Source organism: Macaca thibetana, chromosome 6 (assembly GCF_024542745.1).
Source record: "Macaca thibetana thibetana isolate TM-01 chromosome 6, ASM2454274v1, whole genome shotgun sequence".
NCBI lineage: Eukaryota > Metazoa > Chordata > Mammalia > Primates > Cercopithecidae > Macaca > Macaca thibetana.
This window is the reverse complement of record NC_065583.1, coordinates 161,745,595-161,769,604: the sequence shown is the minus strand read 5'-3', so window position 1 is coordinate 161,769,604 and position 24,010 is coordinate 161,745,595. Positions and strand designations below refer to the sequence as shown.

The 24,010-nt window shown below is 48.4% G+C and overlaps 1 protein-coding gene across 1 annotated transcript in view; it reads right to left on the bottom strand.

The window, feature by feature from the left end:
* Positions 1–4,219: 4,219 nt before the first annotated feature.
* The window catches only part of ANKH (ANKH inorganic pyrophosphate transport regulator), a 161,443-nt gene continuing 141,652 nt past the window's right edge, over positions 4,220–24,010 (bottom strand). The window contains 4 exon segments of the mRNA XM_050794700.1: positions 4,220–5,707; positions 7,269–7,368; positions 7,937–8,060; positions 11,175–11,304. Coding sequence (XP_050650657.1) covers positions 5,594–5,707; positions 7,269–7,368; positions 7,937–8,060; positions 11,175–11,304 — 468 coding nt within the window. The 3' untranslated portion in view covers positions 4,220–5,593.

Genomic DNA, 24,010 nt, shown 5'->3' with positions numbered 1-24,010 from the left:
AAGCAACCAAAATATCTCATTGCATCCAAGGAGCGGTGTATTTGCCACTGCAAGGCTTGTGGATGTGGCAGCCCTGGGGTAAGGGGCCTGCCGCATAGTGACATGACCAACGCTGTAGGGTGCTGGGTGATTGGTGGTGATGTGTACCCTGTACTCCTTTGTTATGCAAGGGTGGTTTGAACTTAGCTTTCAGAGGCTGGATTATTCAAACCATGGGTCCCCGCATGTTTATGGCCCCACACTTCAGGGAACCAGCATCTACCTAGTTGTTATGTTCCCCAAATGTTCCCCAACGCCAAAGGTGCCGTTTCTTGCCCTGGCTCATAGCTAGGGAACGTTGCCTCTAAATCTTACAGTAAGAATTTCCATGAGGTTGTACAGTGAGTGGTACAACCATTTTTAGCTGGTCTGTCCCCTTCTTTAACCTAAGGAAACCACCACTTAAACTCTTGGAGAGAGGAAGGGTGCCTAGTTCTTGTGTGCTTTTGTTTACATATACATATTGTAGATGCTGATGTCAAGTCTTGTTAGTGAAGTGCACTTTAAGTTACATAGCCTAACTTAAAACAGGTACTACATAAAAAACATTTGCTGAATCGGTGTGTAGCTGACAGCCATCTATAAAAGTGCATATATCTTATGCAGTCTTTTAGAGATCCTGGTTGTTTGCAAATGAAGCTGAGAAAACCATTATCACTAAAATGAAATATTTTAAGAGATACTGGCTATAAATTCTCCTGGAACCACTTGGACTTGACAAAGATTTTTCAAAAATGATTTAGGAGGCCCACCTTTGATGCTCTTCCTAGCGGAAAGTTGCAAGTTAATAGATTGAATGTCCCCTCGAGAAGAAAATAAAGTCTAAACTTTCGGTCTCGCCAATCTCCTTTTTCCCTTTTGAGATCAGATAGTATACTATGTATTTGTGACTTCTCTGACTTCTGAGTGCAGTTTGGGTTGATTGCACAATGCAATTTCTCTCATTTTGAACATTTGCATGATTTTAGACATTGTGCCTTTAAAAGGGCAGGCAACAGGCCCTTTTACGTTTCTTTTCAGATTTTTCTCTACATCCTGTTTTAAGTGTGGTTAGATCAGTGGATGAGTCACATGATGTTTTTTGCTGCTTCAATGACAGAAATAGAGATTCAAAATAACCACACAGAGGAGTATCCCGAATGGTTACCAAACACGTTGCTCAAAAACATGCTTTCCTACGGTTCCAGTGCTTTATGTGAGAGCCGTCAGAGGGCTGTGTGTGAGGGCGCTGTCTACAGAATGCAGGCAGGAGCTGCTGGCTTTGAACTGGCTGAATATGCAATGCAGACATCTCAGCACTCCACATCTTTCAAAGCCCTTCCTCACACTCCACTGCAACTTTGGTTCCAAAAGAAAGATGGGGAGCAGAACTTAGAAGATAAAGGACCCCTTTTCCTGGACGTGCAATGGTCTGATTGATGAAGACGTCATCCTAAGTTTAGAAGTCAGCTCACCTGCAAAGCTGGTACTAACCGGCACATGCTGTCCTGGGCACTGTTCTGCTGAGAGAGTTACTGAAGTAGAAAGATTTTTAAATACAAGAAAATATTTCTCAAGGAAGTGTAATTACAACAGTATAAATACTTGCTATTTTGCAAAACACACTCTCCCACTTCAATTTGAAGGGGAAAAAAACCAGTCAGCTACTGAGTCTGGAAATCGATGTTTCTAGAAAGCAAGGGCACGGAAAACTCTCCCCCTGCCCCTTCCCTCCAGAAGATCCCCAAATGGGGAACAAGTGAGAGCAGGGAGCTGCTAACATTTCACACTTCTTCTTCTGAAGATTTAAGTGAATAAATTTTCTGAGAGTTATGATATGTAATGAGTATTCCAACCAGGAGAGAGATCCAGAGGGCTGGGAGTGAGCACTCCTGAGCTGGCCCCGCTGCGATGCACCCTGGTGTCTGGAGAACTCGGCCCAGCTCTGTCATTACCCTGGGAGCTCCCAGGCCTCCCCATCCGGGGCCCCCCACCCCTTGTACCTCCCAAGGTTCTTTATTGGGAAGACTGAGGGAGTGAAGTATAAAGTGATTTTACTATTGTAAAGCAGCTTTATTTGGCCCCCTCTGATACATCCTAAGCCAATATTAAATGTTTCAGTTTCTTAGGGAATCGGCTATCCAGGACATTTCCAAGCCAAACTACTGGCTAATGCTAAAAATCAAGGCAAAGTGAAAACAAGGGAAGAGTAACTTTGGCACAAGACAAACCCGATGCAGGCAGTCATGGGGGATGACTGGTTTTTATCCAGAAATGCAAACAAGTGGCCTTCTGCACCCCATTTGAAGAATCTCAAATGGGAGGGTTTCCTGCCAATGTGCAAATTCATCAATACTCCGTGAGCCATGTGGCTGGCAGGTCCAATCCTACCATGACTTTCCGAGTGCAAGCCTCGTCTAGTTCTTTTTGCTCAATTGTTGAGTGTCTCACTGACGCCCTTTGCCACTGAGATCCCTGTAAGTCACTACAGAACAAATGACAACTGCACATTTAGGATGACCTCGTTTCCCTCAAATAGGCCAGCAGAGGAGGAGCTCTAGCCTTGGCTTGCTCAGAGAAAACCCTCACTCTCTATGTTCTGTGCTTTGAACTGCCCAAACCTGTTTCTCAGCATCTAAATGAAAAACTACTTCATGGCCTTGTATTTTCAGATTGTATTCGTCCACAAGCAGTCACTCAATTTTGGAGAAAGTCACACCTGGTCTTTCCATGGTCTTCGACATGAGAATCTCACAGGCATGGTACCCTTCTAAATGCAGCTGTCAGCTGAACACCCTGCAATGAAAAATGTTTTGGGGGAATGTTTCTTTGGTCACAAAAGTCAAAAGGTTGCCCCTAATGACTCTGAAAAGTGGGAAGAAGAAAGGTCACTCTCCCTGGTTTGATCTCCTCTCATGTCTAGCTGGATGACGGGACTCGGTTAGAACAAACGCAGGAGAATATGCCAATTCTCAGTTTTTGCCTCAGAAGTTGTTAGGCTGTGACTTAAGCAGCCCAAGTGAAGAAAATGTATGAAGAAGGATCACGTGCTTTAAGGTGAACGGTTTGGACAAGTCCTGCCAAATCAGCTCCATTGTGGTGGCCTGAGTGTGGCACTGCTTCCTGTGTTCTCAGAAACTCTAACCAAATATTATGGCCCACTGATCTTGATCCCTGAAGGGATCTCTGGAGTTATATTTCCTTATTTCCTTATATCATAATGAGGAGGCCCTTGCTGATCCTTCCTGGATTTAGAGGGAAAGGATTCGCTTTCTTTTTTTTGGGGGGGGGGACGAAGTTTTGCTCTTGTCACCCAGGCTAGAGTGCAATGGCGCTATCTCAGCTCACTGCAACCTCTGCCTCCCGGGATCAAGCGATTCTCCTGTCTCAGCCTCCTGAATAGCTGGGATTACAGGCATATGCCACTGTGCCCAGCTAATTTTTATATTTTTAGTAGAGACGTTGTTTTGCCATGTTGGCCAGGCTGGTCTCGAACTCCTGACCTTAAGTGATCCACCTCCCCCCCGCCCCCGGCCTTCCAAAGTGCTGGGATTACAGGCATGAGCCACTGTGCCTGGCCTGCTTTCTCAATTTGGATCTTTAAGCTCCAACCCCAGAATCATGAAAGAGACACACATGTTAAAAAATACTGCTGTTTAATTTTCTAGTAATGTCCTTTAAAAAAAGCTGATACATTGAGTTTTATCTTCTCAGATCTGCCTCTGAAACCACTGCAAAGCAGCTATGCAACTTAAGTTTTCAGCACTCATATATATATTAATGGAGGAAAAGCCACTCTGAGGAAGCACACCAAGGACATGTCCCCATGTGGGCACACCCCGTTGGCACTGGGTACCCAGGAATGTGAATGCAACCCTGGCATGCCCACGGCTAACTTCATGCCCTTGCATTCTTTTTCGCTATGAGGAACAGTATGATCACACAGCACTGAAAATGGTAGACACAAAGGGCCTACCTTTTTCTTTCTCATTTTTGCCCTTCCAGCTTACACTTCTATTCCTATTCCAGTGACCCGTTTATTCCCCAGTTACCCATAATGAAAAATAGTTCTGTCATTTACTGAGCCTTACATTCAAATGCAAATGATGGACTTTATAAAACTGCTGCAAATAAGGTACAATGTTCATTGATACAATACGTTTCAACTGCAGGTATGTTGAGCACACAAGCAATCACCGTATTGTATTAGAGACATTTTATTGAAAATGCGAAAATAGGAAATGTATTATAGCCTAAAATAAATTACATAACATATACAGCATATATTTATATCTTTAAAATATTTTTTTGTTTAGGTTCTTTCAGTCTAGGAATTTTGACTAAATCAACAATTTAGTGAACTGTGTCTATAATTTTTTAAAGGAAAAAACCTGCTTTCCAAAACTTAGAAAAATATACTGCGCTGCATGGATTTCGAATGTGTTATTTCGGGGAGGACCACATAGTGACTCTGGTATCATCATAAAATGTCTTGCTTTATCGTATGGTGTGGGAGGGAAGTACCGTAGTACATTCTGAATTACCTGTACCGCAGAGTTACGACTTAAGGATGGCAGAACCAGGTAATACATCTACTTCAAAAGTTACCCTACAGCAACCTGGAATTAGAATGCTGGATGAGACTTAAAGCTTCAGTTCACTGGAAAAACTAAAATGCAAAGTTAGAACGCTCCATGTGACTCGCTCTAGTGCAACCTTCAGGAAAGGCGAGGGAAAAGCAAGCCTTCAGGAAAAGTCATGCGGCAGGGGCTGGAAACTGGAGATGCGCTTTTGTGACAACTTAAAAGAGTTAGCTCATGTATATACATGGTGGGGGTGAGAACTGACAGCTCGCTCGGATCTAGGAGAACACAGAGTGATATGCTATCATTCAACCGTGTCAGTTTGCTGTCCCCGGGGCATTTCCAACCTTTCTACGGGAGATTATGTCCGTCTGTCAGCCCGCTGTGGTCACAGGTCTCCCTGTTCCTCAGTGTGAACGGGGACTCCGGGCTGCAGCCTGCCGCCCGCCTCCTGCATGTGTGGAGTAGATGGGTTTGAACTCCATGGCGGAAGGGAAATTTAAGAGGCCACCGGGGCTCCATCTCTTTGTACGGCCATGTGACTGGGAAGCAAATCAAAGGAAGCCGAGTTTTAACCTGTTGATTCTTAAGAGCGATGAAGGGGCACAGGAGAGTCTGTGGCCTGCTGTGCGGGGTGCCCGAGAGGCGACGGCACAGCTGCAGTCCTTTGGTTCCAAGAGGAGATTGTCCAGGGGAGGAGGACACACCGTCGAGCGTGAGGCAGCTGTGTCTTCTGGGTTTTCGTGAGGCAGGGCATGAAGTCAGTTGCGCTTGTTTTTACATAGCAACAGTGAAGACCATTCACCAGGTCCCCCCGTCAGTGTGAGCATACTCAGTATGCTAGAGAATTGACACGAAACCTTTAAATCAAGGCCTCTTTCATCACCAAAACAAAACAAACAAAAAAGGGAACAAAATACGATGGGAGAGGGAAGAGATGATGCCGAAGTGTCATCCTGACTGTCCCTGCAGTGCCCATGGCGTCCCGTGCCTTATTCATTCTCCTCTCTCATTTCCACGATGTCTGTCACCTCCTCTGTCGGAGGCATGTCCGTCATGGCGGAGTCTTCCCCCTCCGTGGCCGACTCGTTCTCCATCTTCTTTTTCTAGACCAAAGAAGACTCATCAGTGTGGGGCTGTGGACAGGGACACTGCACAGCAGAACCACGAGCAGGGAGACACCACCAGGGTCTTGGGGGGACCCCCCGCTGTAGGCTTAAACCTTCTTATGGTTGAGGTGGCCTCACCTCTTCTGCATCTTAGTTCAGCGTGTTCCTTGCAGTTTCGTGTCTGTGCGCCTGCCACTGAGCTAGGCAGGCACTTCGGAGGACACTGTGTCCCACTGCCCCGCCGCAGACAACCCACCCCCTGCTGCCCTTTCCAATGAGGGCTGTGCTCTCCCCGACTCCTCACAGTCACCTGCAGACTTCTTTTCCTTCCTCCTCCCTAAAGCCTCAAGCTTGGAACCTCACGTTATCAGAATATTGCACCTTGTACAGCCTCCGTCAGTCACCTCTGGGACAGCTCCAGGCTTGCTGTCATTCTCTCCCACTTACTGCCTGTCCTAATTCCTGGTCATTTCCCTGCCATGTTGCCTGTTCTTACAATAAATGGCCTCTCAGGGATCAGGTTCACAGCCCCAGCTCACCTCAACCACTCCTGGGTCACTGCAGACCTTGCCATTATCGACATGTTGGGCACCACCAACAGGCCAAGGCAAAGACACTGTCCTCTGTCTGCCAACCCTGCTGGTCCCCCATCCACGGATCCCACCAGCCCTTCACTGTGGCCACCTTCTTGATGTCCTCCCTCTGCTCTTTCCTCAGCTTACATGACATGCTCAGTAATGACCATCATTTCCCTATCCTGCTTTTCTTCTATCATATTTGCCAGGCAAAGCCCCACCTGTGCTGAGGTTCAGATCTCTCCCATCTCAGCCCACACCACCCAGCTGCCATGGCTGGGGAAACCCAACAGCAGGGGACAGCCAGTGTCCTGAGATGTGCGTCACGCACCGTGAGCAGGCCCTCTGAGTGGCCTGGCCGTCACCCTGCTGTCCCGGCCTGTTCACTCTGCCATTCTCCTGACCAACTGCTTCCCCACCCATGTGTCCTCGTTCTTCCACCCTCCAACACCTCCCTTTTCTCAGACGATGATCTGGCTTCCTACTTCACTGAGAAAACAAAAGCGATCAGAAAGGCCCTTGCGCAACCTCTTGGACTGCATCTCTGCTCCACCCGTGACCAGAGAGGCCGCCCGAGCTCCTGTCTTGGGCTGCCTGGTCCCCGTGTGCACAGACACATTTGTATCACTGTCCCTCTCCCATCGGCAGCATCGCCTGTCTGTGGGTCATTCCCCCGAAGCAAGCCATAGGCTGAACTTTGCCCCATCTTCGCTGGCTTTCTGAAATCCATGTCCACACCTCTCTCTCCTTTGGAGCAAAACTCTTCAAAGAGACTGTCTCTACTTGCTGCCTTCAGCTTTTCCCCTTTTCTCTTACCCCACTCCCATTAGGCTTCCAGCCACCCTAAGCCACGAGACTGGGCAAGGTCACCAAGGATCCCCCACTGATGAGTGCCACCATCCAATTCTGGTCAGCGGCTGCTCAGGTTCTCCTGCACCCAGCAGGATGCACCCGGGAGGAGGCTCCCGGCGTGGCTGTCTCACCTGCTTCCGGTAGACATAGCACGCGGCGATGGCGACCATGGTGGATTCTCCCACAAAGCCCGCCAGGAGGGAGCCCACACCCAGGGTTGCACCGTGCACCCTGCAGATGAGAACACAAAGGCGATTTGTCTGTTAAGGCCAAGTCAAGGCACAACCGTCCATACCAAAACCCAGGAAAGTAAGTGTAGCCTCGAGATGGCTGAGACCAGCGGTGTTCTCCATCTGTTGGCTTCGTAAGGGCGCAGCTAATAACCTAATGTGTGAGGGGAACTGGGAACTCAGGGTTGGGCCGCCTCCCTCCCGCAGCACACGGACCCCACAGCCCTTCCTACCCTCCCAGGACACTGGGAGCTCCCTGAGCGCGGGGACCATATCCTCCTCTTCTGGTTTTCACGTCCAGCATACGCTCGAGCCCGTGCAGGGCCAGCCACACCCCAACAGGAGCTCAGTGGCTCTTACTCGTGTCTGGGCCTGACCCCAAAAGCCCTTTTCTAGAATGGATCCCAAGAGCCTCCACCTGGTGCCTGGGCAGACACACAAAACATCATTCTGAATTTCCGATTCTAGACATGCCTAGGGATTTCCCGTGGAAATGTAGATCTTAAACCTCTGGACACAGTATTGAAGGGGCAGAAGGACCCACAGCCCCAAACTCCCTGACGACATACCCCAGGTAGGGCAGGACCACGAGGCTGGCGATGAGGACGATGATCCGCAGCACAGAGCTGGGGGCCAGGACGAAGGTTTTCTTCAGCGTCATGAGCCACCCAGTGAGATGCGCCCTCACTGTGACTGTGGGGAGGAGCAAAGGACTTGTCAGGCGTGCCCGCGTCCCCTCCCCATCCTCTGGACCAGGGCAGCACGTCCAAGAGCCAGAGGCTGCCTGGGACCCTGGTCTTGCTGCTGAGCCTCTGGCCACCCCGTCTTCGTGCCAGGGCTCCCCATCCCTGCTCCTGAGCCTAGGCCCGCCTCGGGTCCCCACCTCCTCACAGCCCTTTGGGTCTAAACGGCTGGGGACCGGCAGGCTCCTTGCTCCACTGGGACCACATCTTCCAGGCAGCCTAGCTGCTCCTGTCCAGTCCTGTCCCCACACTTGCCCAGCCTCACCCTCGATCATCCACCTCTAGAAGGGAACACTCAGAGAAGAGTGGCAATATGACAGCACTCTGGTGTGACGCTGGGTGAGCAGAAAAGCTGGCGCCAGAAGTCATCTTCCCTGCCTGTGGTCAGAGGTACGGAGACCAGAGCAGTGGGGGAGGAGGAGGAAGCTGCACGTCCCCACTTCCCTTTGTTCCCTCCCTGAGCTGGTCCTGACCACTTCCACCGAGGTCACTTCCCTTTCTCCCTCTCCTAATGCTGTGGCCCTCGGTGCGCTGCCATTGCACCACAGGCTGCGTGGCCTCCCCGTGCCTGCCTCCTCACTGGATCTCTTGAGCTGCAGGAGGGCCGTGGGTGGACAGCGGGGAACTGTGGAGAGCACGGAGCTTGCCCTTGTCAGTAGGAAGGTCCCTGAGCATCTAGATTCCATCTGAAACTGGAAAGGCTTGAGGAAGCGCAGGGCAGGGCCTGCTCCTTGAAGACGGGGGCCCGTCACCTCCCTGTGGACAGCACCAGGCAAAGGCCCTTGGAGGAGGAAGTGCTCATTCCTGGGATAAAAATTCCTTTCCAGGATTGCTGGTTTGGAAGGAAGCCTCTGCCGTCTTCTTGGTCTAACATTATATGTCCTGCCTTCCTCTGGCTGGAAGCCTTATATTAATACTAACAAGGCTAATTTTCTTCTCTTAGGCAGACAGACCCACTGAGGTTTTTGACCAAAGGAGAGAGTCGGTCCCAGGCATATGCTAAACTGGGTAGCCCAAATCCAACAAATTGCAAAGAGTGGCAGGGCCTGGCAGCTGTCTGGAATCCCTTCATCTTACAGACAAGAAAGTGGAGTCAAATGGAGATTGAAGGTGAATCGCATACCCAGCTATAGCCTGCTCCCAGCTGGGGTGCTCCAGGCCCCTCCTCTGGTCACTACCATAGGAAATTAGCTGCATGTGTCTCAATCTGCGAGTGCAGCTCCTTCTGGATGGTGACACCTTCCCCAGCTTGGTTCACCCTGTGGCTACCCAAGTCCAGACGCCATCCCGGTGCTATGATCTTCCAGCCACTTCTCCATTTCTGCCACAGCCCAGAAAGTGATGCCGCAAGGCCTTGGAACAAGGGCTGCTCCATCAGCCCTGGCCTACCTGGGCTCCGTGGCTCCTTTCTTTTTCTCTTTTTTTCTTTCTTTTTGAGACGGAGTTTCACTCTTATTGCATAGGCTGGAGTGCAGTGGCACAATCTCAGCTCACTGCAACCTCCGCCTCCTGGGTTCAAGCGATTCTCCTGCCTCAGCCTCCTGAGTAGCTGGGATTACAGGCACGTGCCACCATGCCCAGCTAATTTTTTGTATTTAGCGGAGATGGGGTTTCACCATGTTGGTCAGGCTGGTCTCGAACTCCTGACCTCAGATGATCCACCTGCCTCGGATTCCCAAAGTGCTGGAATTATAGGCGTGAGCCACTGTGCCCGGCCCATGGCTCCTTTCTTAACATGTGGCTTTGTAGATTCTGGCTTCCCAGTTTAATGATTTAAGTGGATCTTTTGGGGAAACTGATTTTTGACTAGGTGACACACCTGGTACAGAATTTAAAAGGTACAAAAGGGAATAGAGTACAAAGGTCTTCTTCCCAGTGGTGACTTCCCAGGCCCTTGTCCTGCTTCCCACAGGCAACTACTGTTAGCAGCCTGGTGAGTTACTTACAGAAAAAGAATGTAGCTATGCAAGCACTTAGCACATCCATATGACAATACAGACATACATGTGCTACATATTTGCTATGGAAATGGTTGCATACTAATCAACCATTCTGCAACCTGCTCTTCTCATTTAATCTAGAACGACCTCATTCTTGTCTGGTACACCTCACACCACTATATCGGCTTGGTGTAATAACTTTCCAACTGGCTTTTGTCTCAGCCATGAGCAGTTTCCTTTCTGACCATCCATCATCTGGCCTCAGGTTGCCCTGGAATCTTCCTTTCTCCAGCAGTCCTTCTCTGTCTTTGTATATCTCCAGGCTTTAGCAATAAGCTCACTCTATTTTTCTTTTTTTCATTTCACTTTTTAAATTAACGTATTGTAAAACTGGCTTTTTGGTGCACAGTTCTGAGAATTTTAATACATGAACACATTTGTGTAACCACCACCACAATCAAGACAGAGGGCAGTTTTATTGTCTCCAAAACTCCACATGCTATCCTTTTGGGTCTACTTTCTTTTTACTGTTTTTGCAATCACTGCACTTTTAAAAACAAGTTATACGGCCAGGTGCAGTGGCTCACGCCTGTAATCCCAGCACTTTGGGACGCCAAAGAGGAGCACTTGAGGCCAGGAGTTCGAGACAAGCCTGGACAACATGGTGAAACCCCATCTCTACTAAAAATACAAATATTAGCTGGGTGTGGTGGTAGGCACCTGTAGTCCCAGCTACTTGGGAGGCTGAACAGGAGAAGTGCTTGAACCCGGGAGGCAGAGGTCGCAGTGAGCCGAGATTGTGCTACTGCATTCCAGTTTGCATTCCAGACAGAGACTCTGTCTCCAAAAAAAAAAAAATATATATATATATATAAAAAAATATATAAATATAAATATAAATATAATTATATATAAATATATAAATAAAAAATATATAAAAACAAGTTATACCTATTGATTCATTTCTTGAACTTTCACCTTACTGGCTAATGTTTTTGCATCTTTCTAAGCCACAATGAAATTTTACACTTGTGTTGGTGACATGATTGCAAACATTTCCAAAGAATGATTTAATTAGGCATGAGGATAAACAAGAATGTTTCTTTCATTCTGTTTTTCTTTACCTGGAACTGGGAAGAAGGAGAAGATCCGCAAAGGAACAACACAGAGCTCTGCAAAGGCAAAATCCACTCCAATGATGTCTATCAAGATTTTCTCGGACACGTTGGGTGTCCAAAACATCACGAAACAGAGCTGGGGGAGAAAGACATCGAACAGGGTTGTGAGGAAAAAGGTGGAAGCGAGTGAAATGAACAGGTCAGGTGTGGCACAATCCTTGGAGAGTTACGAAAGGGGGACAACTGGCCCGACTGGGTGGCGGGCATGCTGGTCCCAGATCTGCCACCTGCCTGCTTGGCTGTCTCCTGACCACAGAGGCCCTGGTCCATTAGCCATGGCTGTACCCAGGGGACTCCCATGGCAGAGCAGATGTGGCTCCTCCAAGAGTGGGTCGTTGATTTCTGAATGGGTGAGCAGGCCCGTTCAGAACCAATGTGCTTTGGGGCAAGGCTTAAGGAGATTGCCACACAGCTCGGCCAGTTCCGCCTGGACATGTTTATTCATATAATGTTTACAGCTTTAACAAATAAAAAAAAAGACCTGGAAGTTCTTGGATGTGTACAGAACCACACAGAATCAGTACACATAATGAAAAGGGAAATGTTAGTGTTTAGAGTAAGGATCAGCCTATGAACCTTTTAAAGTCTAGTTACAAGAATAAGAGATGAGACAGCAACAGAATTGGAACTCTGGAAAGCAGATGGGAGGTGGTAAACTGATGTAATAGATGCAGGAAAAGGGAATCCTGAACCCAGTGAGGAAAGTGGAGCTCTCTCCCCACCTCCCTTCCCCGCAGATCAGGAAGTGAGGCACAGGTCCTTCCGGAGACGGGGTGAAGGCGGGGTCCAGAGCAGGATGGCTGGAAGTCAGGTTAGCAAGCAATCCATCCACAGCTCCCCTTGCACAGCTGGTGACTACATCTCCCCGAATTTGACAGGAAACAGGAGTTTAGTCTCTGGATGAGGTAAAACAGAGGAGTACGTGGCATGGCCCAGGGCAGAGTTACTACAGGTTGAGTGACCCTTATCTGAAATGCTTGGAACCAAAAGTGTTCTGGACTCTGAAGTTTTCAGATTTTAGAATATTTGCATTATACTTACAGGTTACGCATCCCTAATCCCCAAATACAAAGTCCAGAATGCTCCAATAAACATTTATGTTGAGAGTCATGTCTGCTCAAAAATCAAAAAATTGGATTTTCCATTTTTGGATTAGGCATACTTAAACTGTATATGGAAAACGGGGGGATTAAGAGAAGGATGGCATTTGCATGTTCGGGCTTCCTTCCTCTTCTATGCTCCCAGAACATGGGGAACTAGTTGAGGCCTTCCCAGGTAGGAGACCGGAAATGGTCTCTGAGGAATCTGACCAGCCCAAGAGAAAAGACGTCAAGTTCCTGAAAATTAGAGTCTCCCAATGAAGCAGCCACACTGGAGCAGCCATCAGTGAGGCCCTCGCAGGTGAGAAACCTCATCCTGGTGTTCACAGCTTCCAATCAACTCCTAGTCTCCGGATAAGGTAAAATGGGTGGGGTGGGGGGCGCCTGGCATGGCTGAGGGCAGAGTTACTACAGCTAGTCACCAGAGCCCCGCTTATCAAAATGAGCAGGCAACCAGGGAGAAGCACGCTTTGACAGAGGCCTCCAATGTGCGGAGACCAAAACTATGGAAAAAACTGCAACTTAAGAGGAAACAAAGACAATACAGGGAGAGAGAGGGGGAAAAAAAAAATAAAACTTTCCTCCACTGACATCCCCAGAGAGATGGGAGAAGCCACTGCGCCCACAAAACAAGAACAGAAGGAGAATGTTATAAAAAAGACATTCACGCCGGACGCTGTGGCTCATGGCTGTAATCCCGGCAGTTTGGGAGGCCGAGGCGGGTGGATCATCTGATGTCAAGAGTTCAGCACCAGCCTGGCCAACATGGAGAAACCCTGTTTCCACTAAAAATACAAAATTAACTGGGCATGGCGGCGCATGTCTGTAATCCCAGCTACTTGGGAGGCTGAGGCAGGAGAATTGCTTGAACCCGGGAAACGGAGGTTGTGGTGAGCTGAGATGGCACCACTGCACTCCAGCCTGGGCAACAAAAGTGAAACTCCATCCCCCCCACCCCCCCAAAAAAAGACATTCACAGAACAAAAAAGATAAAAGCAGAAAGGAAAATTCACGAGTTAACAGTGAGATAAGTTTAGGGAAGCCTACCACGGAGACAGAGCAGAAGGCTGAAGGCGTGCAAATGAAGCACAGGAGAAGAGTTAAAGAAACAAAGTCCAACACCCAAATAACAGGATTTCCAGAAAGAGGCGACAGCGTACGTCTGAGACTGAAAGATACCAGTTTTAGAACTGAAAGGGCCCATCGTGGGAGGTGGTGCAGTGCATGGGAAAAGCCCCATCAGGGCACGTCACCGAACACTATTGGGGGACACAGCTTCCTATGGGCTTCCGGCCTCGGGCTTCTCAGCAGCACTGAAAGCGAGAAGACAAGGAGCAGTAAGTTTCGAAGGAAGATGATTTCTACCCTAGAACTCTAAACCAAACTATCACTCAAGTGTGTTTAAAAGAAAAATATTTTCGATATTCAAGGCCTCAAAAGTTTTACCTCCCATGCACACTTTTTCAAGAAGCTATTGGTGAGGGTTGCTCTGCCAAGGCAAGCGAGTCATGGAGTGGAAAAGAGCAAGGCGTGGGTGAAGCACAAGACAAAAGCCAGGGAAAGCTCTGGGGCGGAGGTGAAAGCTGTGGTAGGCCCACAGGTCAGTTGATCTTCCCTGGAGCAGGGAGAAAAAGGCTCTGAGAGATGCTAACTACCTGGTGTGCTTGAATACTTGGAAAGAGATTTACACCACGCAGGGAAAATGTGGGAATAACTTAGTACCCAGAAGGCTAAGAAAAATGATCATTGAGTCAATTATTAAGTCCAGGCAAAACCAAAGCTGTTTGAGAAAGGAAGGGAATCAGGGCTCGGTGTCAGAGTATCATAGTCACAATCCATCAAGAGTTGGGGGTGCCTCTGAGAGCAGGAAAGGGACAGGGTGGAAGTGAGCAGCGCTGAAGAGGTGGGCTGGGGACATGCTACTGTGAGTTACAATCCTTTCAGAGCTGACTTGGAAAACTTAGTGCTAATTTTAAAAACCTGAATTTAAAAATCCAACATCACCACTGTGGAAGATTCTGTTAAAAACTTGCCAGTTTCATCAAATATTTATCTCCTTTTCTTAAAATGCCAGTGATTCTTCTCTAAAATAAAACTGAATTATGTTCTAAAATGAATTACAACAGTGTAAGAACAGAACGCTGAAATTTCAGAATATAACATTCTTTTAGGCTCTGACTACATTGTTTCATGGAATTAGCCAAGCTCTATGTACTATGTCATGTTGAAATATTAAAAAAATACACTGGCCGGGCGCGGTGGCTCAAGCCTGTAATCCCAGCACTTTGGGAGGCCGAGACGGGCGGATCATGAGGTCAGGAGATCGAGACCATCCTGGATAACCCAGTGAAACCCCGTCTCTACTAAAAAATACAAAAAAAAATTAGCCGGGCGAGGTGGCGGGCGCCTGTAGTCCCAGCTACGCGGGAGGCTGAGGCAGGAGAATGGCGTGAACCCGGGAGGCGGAGCTTGCAGTGAGCTGAGATCCGGCCACTGTACTCCAGCCTGGGCGACAGAGCCAGACTCCGTCTCAAAAAAAAAAAAAAAAAAAAAAAAAAAAAAAAATACACTGGAGATCTATTATAAATATATTTCACTTTATAAGTGCAACAGAGCCATTCTCCTATGTATTTTCTGCATCTCGCAAAGTATATTCCACTGGTTTTCAAAAATGGCAGAGTTACTATCTCATTTAATCCTCCTGCTTGATGACAGTACTCACACCCCATCTTTGACGTGAAGGAAAAAATACTTCCTTAGATCTAGCAACTTGGAGCTCAGGGACTTTATTGCCTGAATGCCCTGGATAAGTGGCCCTGTCATCTTTTCCTGAAAGGGTGAGACATCGCACACAGTCATAGCCCTGGTATGGTGGCAACTTCACATTATAATTCAAAACAACACTGAGCATGGAGTTGGAACACTATTTCCCTGTCCACGTCCTACCCCCACAAATACACGGATCATCCCTGCTTCCAGCTTTGCTTTATACTGGGCCCCCAATATATCCCATAGCAGTAAAACCGTAAAGAATTGAGCTAAGGGCTGACTGCCTTACAGTCTGGGCTGGCTCTGTGCCTTAGAACCTGCAGGAAGTGAGCCATTCTGTGTTTATCTAAGGGTTAGAGAGAGACCTAGGCCACATACTGCTAAAAACCTGAAGCTTCCAGGGGAACCATGAGCATGCTTTATTTATTTCGCAGCCAGCAATGATCTGAATGTGAGATAATGCCTCACACAAATGTTGCAATTCTCTAGGCTTTGCAAAATCATTGTAAAGTGGCTCTTCAGTTACAAGAACCAAGGAAAAAGGAGGGTGTAATTGCACGTCAGAGAGAAAGATGGCAGAAATGGGTCACTGGCAGACAAGCCGGGTAATCCCTGCTCTGGGATCCCTAGTCAGGTCATGTTCACCCAGAGGCGTTTTCCTGTCTTGTAGAAGCTCAGTTAACCTTTGCAGCAGGGGGGTCCAGTTTGAGGACACAACGATAGGGAGTGTGCCCACATCACCTGACACACTGACATCAGTATCAGCCAAGCTGTGTAGGTGACCACAGTTCTGGTACCTTGAACACAACCACGGAGTTAGGTAAGGTTTGATGGATTTCCACTAGGAGCTTCCTGAGATGGTGGCTCAATATTCCATTTCTAAAATTCCACAGTATGATCCAACTTGGCACCACTCAGTCACTCTGTTCTGTATCTGGCTCTGTCTCTGCTGAGCACACCCTACACGCCCCTTATCAAGGCCATGTGCCAACAGAGGTGCGTCTTCAGTTTCAACCACACACACCTATGGCCCAGACTGGGTCTTCATGGGGTATCGGAACTGGAAGCGGTTAGTCTGATCCGGGGTTTTGAACAATCACAGACAACTAAAGGAAAGGAATGCCACATTTATCAATGTCTCCTTTTTCTTCCTCCCTGAAGTCTCTGAAGCTCTTGCTATGCTTCCAGTAGGAAAATGCCACCGCACTTTTCAGCAAGCTTTTCAATGAGTGGTTATTTCTTGCATATATAACTTAGGTATACATATAACTTAGAAAGGAATACATTTAACTTAGAAGTGGATATGGTGGGCCAGGTGCATTGGCTTACACCTGTAATCCCAGCACTTTGGGAGGCCAAGGCGGGTGGATCACAAGGTCAGGAGATCGAGACCATCCTGGCAAACACGGTGAAACCCCATCTCTACGAAAAATACAAAACATTAGCCGGGCGTGGTGGCAGATGCCTGTAGTCCCAGCTACTTGGGAGGCTGAGGCGGCAGAATGGCATGAACCTGGGAGGCAGAGCTTGCAGTGAGCCAAGATCGCGCCACTGCACTCCAGCCTGGGCGACAGAGCGAGACTCCATCTCAAAAAAAAAAAAAGAAAAAAAAAAAAAGTGGGTATGGTGTTTATTAAAAGCTGTAACTCCTATCTGCAGGTGAGCTTTCCCGAAGCAAAGCACTGAGCCCTAGCATAATAATCAGATTACATTTAACCAGTTCATTTGAAAAAACAGGAAGCTTTAGAAGTTCCCTTGACAAAGAGTATTTCAGGAACAGTGTCAATTTAATGAGTTCACCCAGAGTAGTCTCGACGTAGAACATGCCTCCCAGTTGACCATGACGTGCTGTGTTCCTCAAATATTTGCAGAGCCTAATGACGTGGACTTTTCCAAATCAGAACACAACCCTAATGATCTCCCATCAATGAACCAGAGTCGTTCCTCTGAGCAGCTGCACAGGTGGGTTTTCTGCTGTCGAGTTTACTGTCAATATTCTCTCATCAGGACGCAGCCTTCAAAATAGAATAGTCCACCCAGTGCCTAGATCTCGGTTTTTCTATTTATTCTTCAATAAAAGGAACCAGGACTCCTTGGAGAAATGACTCATTCTAGGAGCAAGGCAGACAAAATGCAAGATGATTCGCTTGGAGCATCTGTGGTGTGAGAAGGAAGGACGTGCCCCAAAATAAAACGATGGGAACACGGCAAAGGGACACAGAAGCCAGGCGGAAGGAGCTTCCGAATGGCCAAAGCAAAAACACTTTGGGCAACAAAATAGTACAGTAGTATTGAATTCTATCCCCAAATAGCAAATAAATATCCATGAGTCCATAGGGATAGAAATTTAAAAATGGCAGAGAAGGGACAAACGTCCTGCACAGAACCCTAAATAATTCATTAGCTGCTCCCCTCTAAGGTGGGTGGAGCAGACCTTCCCACTCCTTCGGGGGAACTTCCTTCTGAAGAGCACAGTGGGGAGACAGGAAATGCGTCCTGGCAGCAGAGGAACGCGGCAGACATGAACCCAGCCATGCAGTCAAGGTCAACATCCACAGTGGTAAGTCGGGTTGACAGTCTGTGCCCTCGATAAGATGTGAGGACAGTGGCACTTTGTCTCTGTGGTCTTCCTCCCCAATTCCCTAAGCCCAGTCTTCACCACGAGACAAACCCCAGACAAACGCACATTGAGGGGCCCTCTACCAAATACCCGACCAGAACTCCTCAAAACTGTTGAGGCCTTAAAAACAAGGGAAGTCTAAGAAACTCTCAGAGACTAGAGGAGGCTATGGAGGCATGATGACTAGACATAATGTGGTGTCTTGGATGAGATCCTGGAACAGAAAGAGCTCATGAGAAAACAAACCAGTGAAATCCTAATGAATCATGGTGTTTGGTTCACAGTCGCGCACCAGGGCTGGCTCCTTGGCTGTGACATGCGTGCTGCAGTGAAGCAATGTGAGTGAGGGTGAGGGGTCTATGGCAACTCTGCACCATCTCCACAATGTTTCTGAAAATCAGAAGTTATTCTTAAAAAAAAAAAACAAAAACAAGGTTAATTAAAAAAAGAAGGGCTGGGCATGGTGGCTGACGCCTATAATCCCAGCACTTCGGGACGTCAAGGTGGGAGGATTGCTTGAGGCCAGGAATTCAAGACCAGCCTGGGCAACACAAGACCCTATCTCTACAAAAAAAATGTAGCCCTGTGTGGTGGTGCATGCCTTTAATCCCAGATACCTGGGAGGCTAAGGCAGGAGGGTTGCTTGAGCCCAGGAAGCTGCAGACTGCAGTGAGCCAAGATCGCGCCACTGTACTCCAGCCTGAGTGACAAGATTCTGTCTCCAAAAATTAAAGGAGAAAAAAGGAAGAAGGAGGAGGAGGAGGAGGAGGAGGGAGAAGAAGGAAGAAGGAGGAGGAGGAGGAAGAGGAGGAAGAGGAGGAAAAGGAGGAAAAGGAGGAAGAGGAGCTGGACGGGGCCTCTCTGGGAATGTTCCTAATGTTTGCATGACTCAGTACATCCCAAATGGAATGACATGGAATTCCATCAGGACACACTCTCAGATTCCCAATTTAGAAGGAAAAACAATGCCATTTTACCAGGGTGAATTGCCGAAAGCAGGCAATGTGTGAAAGTAGCCAATGACTCCCATTTCTGGGGATCGGCACTTAAGGGGTGCATACCTGTAGCAACTGCCAGAAGGAATGGGCTCTTGGGATTGACTGACCTGTCCTCAGAAGGGTGAAAAGCCATATGTTCCTGAGACAGCAGGTGAGGGGACGATGGAGAGAGGGATGCTTCCACGTCCGCATCTCGCTCAGTGAGAGAAAGTAGGGAACCTCATAGGAGGGTTGATGATTATTGCCATCACAGGCAGTGGGGACACGGGGAGGACTTTTTACTTAAGGTCAGGCTAGAAAAATTCTAGTTGGCTAACACAGGGGTAGCAAACCACAACTTACATTTACAACCGATGAAAGTAAATGACATCTATTACTGAGAGAAACAGAGCTTGGTAGAGCATATTACAAAGTGTTTATGTAGAATTTGATACCTTCCATCTGGCTTGTTGATAATCATAATAATTATTATAAATCTGTCTTGAATATTTAAGGAGTTGATGCAATCATCAACTGTTACAGCATATTCATGGTAAAAAAAAAATCAACATTTTTCAGATATAGTTTTATAACCAGCTTTTTGAAGAATATGAAAACTAAATCATCCCTGCTATCATCTAGGTTTAATGAAATTGCCAAATGCACACACTGCATGAAAGCAAACTGTCTTTCAGGTATCTAAGATGACTTACTAATTCCTAGTAATGTCGTGTTGGTGGAAAGAAATGACATACCTCAAACAGCAGGGGGCGCCATGCACCAAGCCCGCAGAGGGTTGTCCAACTCTTACTCCTTTTCTCTGCCACTTTAATCCTTTCCTGGTTTTTCTCACAGGATCTGAAGACTATTGAGAAAGTTCCACACTCCAGCTTCTGTTTAGCCTTTCCTTCTCCTTGACTATTAATAGTCAACTTGGAATTTGTTTGGGGCTGGGGGAAGGGGACATGGGGAGTGACTGTTTAATGGGTGTAGAGTTTCAGTTTTGCAACCCAGTTACGGACAGATGGTGATGACAAGCAGCAATGTGAATGGACTTCACTGTCCCTTTAAAAATGGTGAGGTTGGTACACTGTATGTGTATTTTTCTACAATTAAAATTTAAAAACATTTGGAACCTGCTTATAACAGCACACTCTGTTCATTTGCTCGTTGTTTAAATGACACGTGTGCATCTGCCCTGGTGTCTTCTTATGAGGGCTTAGGTAGAGTTTTAGGGACTAGCCTTTATTGTCTTCATCTCACCTAAATTCCCCCAAAATAAACCAATCAACCCCTCAAATCTGCTACACGTGCTGACATAAAGAGCAAATGCTGGATTCCTGAAGCTTCCAGACAGAAGTGCGGAGGGAAGGCAGAGGGAAGGAACTCATTCTCATCCGTCACTCACTATGTGCCAACAGCGCTCCACATGTGATTCCATTTCATCTTCATACACTCCCCAGATAGATGCCTTATTGGTTGAGGAGGACACAGGGCCTACAGGGACTGTGTGACTTGCCCCAGGTCACCGGCTGGTAAAGAGGCAGGGGCAAGAGTTCAATCCAGGCCTTGGGGCCGCAGAAGCCCTGCTTTCTCCCTGTTTCTGAGATGCCCTAGGCTGCTGAACCGTTCAGGCCCAAGGGTACTGTGAGGGGCATCAAATGGGAAAGTGTTGAATTCCATTAATTCACCTTTGGTTCTTTTTTCATCCCCCATGCACAAGAGAGGCATTTTCTTCCAGTGGAGCCGGGAACAATGGGGCGGCAGTCTCCACCTCATGTTGTGGGGGTTGGGCGGCCCAGCATTAACAAAGCCTCAAACAGGCCGTCTTTGTTCCAGACAAAGGGTCAGCATGGTACCACCGCTGGAATATGGCCTGTAGGATCCGCCCAAGAGGGCTGAGTGACAGCTATGGCTTGAGGGAAGGTTGCCACAGGAAGGTGAGACAGGGTCATTCTCATGAACGGAATTTCTAACTTGGAACACAGGGCCACCCGGACGAAGTCCTGTTGGATGGTGAGTTTTACAAGCTCAGATTCTGTTGCTTTCTAGCACATGACAGAAGGACTCAGAACTAACACGCTTTACTGAGATGCAGCTGCAAATAATGGTGTGCAACCAAGAAGATGGAATCCTTGGGGTGCTAGCCCAAGCAGTGGCAAGACAGGAGCAGGACAAGCTCACCAGGGCACAGAAGGCCTCTCCATTATGCATGGACGGTAGGTAAAAATGGGAGTGGAGGAGCCCATCCTGACCTGCAAGGTGCAAAACTGGCCCTGAAATGATGAAAAAAAAAGTCTTTTTTTTTTTTTTTGAAGTAGTCTCGCTCTGTCAGCCAGGCTGGAGTGCAGTGGCACGATCTTGGCTCACTGCAACCTCTGCCTTCCGGGCTCAAGCAATTCTCCTGCCTCAGCCTTCCGAGTAGCTGGGATTACAGGTGCATGCCACCATGCCCGGCTAATTTTATAATTTTAGTAGAGACGGGGTTTCTCCATGTTGGTCAGGCTGGTCTTGAACTCCTGACCTTAGGTGATTCACCCGCCTCGGCCTCCCAAACTGCTGGGATTACAGGTGTGTGCCACTGCGCCTGACCAAAAAAAAAGGTATTCTAATTGAGGAAATTGAGGATGCGCAAGGCAGTGCCAGACCCAAACCTCTGACTTCTAGGAGGCGTTTCCTTTCCCTGTGCCTCCACCTCTATCTGCCAGCTGCAACTTCCAAGAAGAAGTGTCCACAGCCTGGGCTCCACTGGGATGGGGGACACTGTAAATACTGAAACCGTCTGTGACCTGCCACCTTGCAGTGGTGGCGCAGGTTCTGGTGGGGAGAAAAAGGGCGGAGCCAGAATTCTGGTTTCTAGCTTTGGGAATGGCGCTTCCCAGCAAGTGCACAGAGAGGGGTTAGTTCAGTGTGTCCAAGAGAAAGACCCGGACAGAGTGGATTCTTCAGGCTGCTTCCTTTTCTGATGCCGCCGCTCTTTGTTTTCTTTCCCTCCCGAGTTGCTTTCTCTGTGGCCTGAAGTTCTGAAGCTTTAGGACGAAGATGTTTTAAACACTAAACACCTCTATCCTCAGTTCCACAGGGGCGCCTGCTCTGGGATGGCACCTACTTCCCTCCGACAGGCGGTGGAGCCCAACAGAAGCAGCCCGCTGTGCTGTGATCCATGCTGGGATTCTACAGAAACAGCACGCAAGGAGGGGATCTGACCATGCTGGGTGCTACAGAAACAGCGGCAAGGAGGGGACCTGACCAGGCCACTAAGCCCCTCTCCTCTCTGGCAGCCTCCAACCTAATCCCTTCTCCCTGACCAAGTTTCTCCCCGGAACCTGGAGCAGGGGGGCTCACAGCCTTGCCGGCGGGGACAATCCTGGGCTGCTGACAAACAGTGGCCATGGCTTCTTCTCATTCACAGTAATCAGGGAATTTTTTTTTTTTAAAGAAATTAAGGAAAACAGATTTCAAAACTTATGGAAAAGAGGCAAATATGATCGAATAGCATCAAAGATTCTAAAAGAGGTTGAAAAACTCTCAGAAGACAAATTCTCTCCCAACAACCAGAAAACAGGCCCCGAGGAGGAAAACAGAAGGCATCTGAAGGCCTCGTGGTCCCCAGGTGTGGAAGAGGGTACTGGGGACAGCAAAACATGCATCCATGCCTTCAGCTACCCTCTTGCAGGTCTTCCTTACCCAGGTCCTGGGACGCCTCATGCAGAGTCTACCTTGAAGGGCTTGCAGCCTTGAGGATGGGGCCGACGTGTATGTAGATGTGCCCAGTGTACTTGCCAGCAAGAAGCGGGTGCCAGGAGTGCAGGAGAAGGAGCGCCTGTCTGTGCAGGGGAGAGGTTGATAAGGAAGCACCTGCCTGCCAAGAAGCCCGACGGGGCACTCAATGCCAAGGCAGCAGCCACCGAGGCAAAACACAGAGCGAGGGGACACCACTGCATGGGAAGCTGGAGAGGCGGCCCAACACGGGTGAGAAAGGCCATGTCGTCCTCGGGGGGCAGCAGCCAGCGGTGAAGGACTATCTGGAAGGCTGTGGGCAGATGAGTGGCTACTGAGAGGGCACACTTCCTGAGGATCTTTATCATTTCCGAGTCAGCCATGGCTAGGAGGGAGAGGCAGGCTGAGCGGGCAGCCTGGTGCACACAGATGTCATGTCTACGGCAGGGTCTATGATGGTACCACACGATGTGTCCATAAGAACGTAAGAACCCCCATAAGAACAAGGTCGGGAGGTGAAAGCCCGAGTGCTCGGAGTGGGTAAAAGTGCTCAGATAAAAGAAAAACAGCTGTAAAAAAATGTGCCACGAGAAAGAATGGAAAAGGGAAAGAGCTGCCGGGGGCCGGGCGTACCTTCCAAACCCCCGCTCTCTGTCTGCCTTCTCCAACAAGGATGGTCACCTCTAAACTATCCAGGAAGCGCAATCCCAGCCAAGTGGGATCTGAAGACTGACAGTGACAAGAGGGAGCAAAGCATTCTGTTGATAACGGTAAAAGCCTGCAAGGTTCCCAGCAGGAACTCATCTGTGGTGGAAAGAAAGCTTAGAGCATCAGGGAGAGGCCGGGAGCCTCGAGGCTGGAAATCCTAAGGATGGATTCTAGAAGGGCCCAGTCCTGGACTGCAGCGTATGGGTCTCATGTTTATCCTGAGAACAGTGCCAGGCGGCTCATTTAAAAAGCGGATATAGCCTTAGGCTGCATTAGTGAAGGTGATGGGCTGACGTGGCCTGCCCCACTGCCTAGGCGTTCGATGATTTCGGCGATGCATACGCCACACCTGTGTGGGACAGGCCAATGTGGGGAGAGACGAGACACGGGAGGCCCAGGGAGCTGTGTGAGTGTCATGCGAACAGGGCTCGTGAGGGGTCCTTAGGAGCATCACGTGTGCCCCACAGGACCCAGGTTTCTGCGGACACACAAGTGTTCTTTCTCATCTGAGGACTTCCAAATGTGAACATGCTTCCTAGGCCCAGGTGCAACTTAAAATTGGTCCTTGTTGGCATTTTCTACTATGTGGTTGTGTCTGCGGTTCTATCAGATGTCTAGTCAGAGGACGCAACCTATTCATTCCCCTTTTTGTGCTCACTACAGTTTGATGGAGAACTGGCATCTCTGTGTTAGCAAGAAGATGGGGCTCGGGCAGCACCATCTGTGCCTGGGGTTGGGAGGCTGTAAATAGCAGGGGGTGATGGCTCAACCAAGGAGCTTCCGCAGGGAGAAAAATGGTGCACACAGGGGTCATGACTGTGGCAGGGTCTATCTGTTGAAAGTGTGTGTAAATCTACCAATCAAGAGACTGGCTTTTAAAAAAACAAT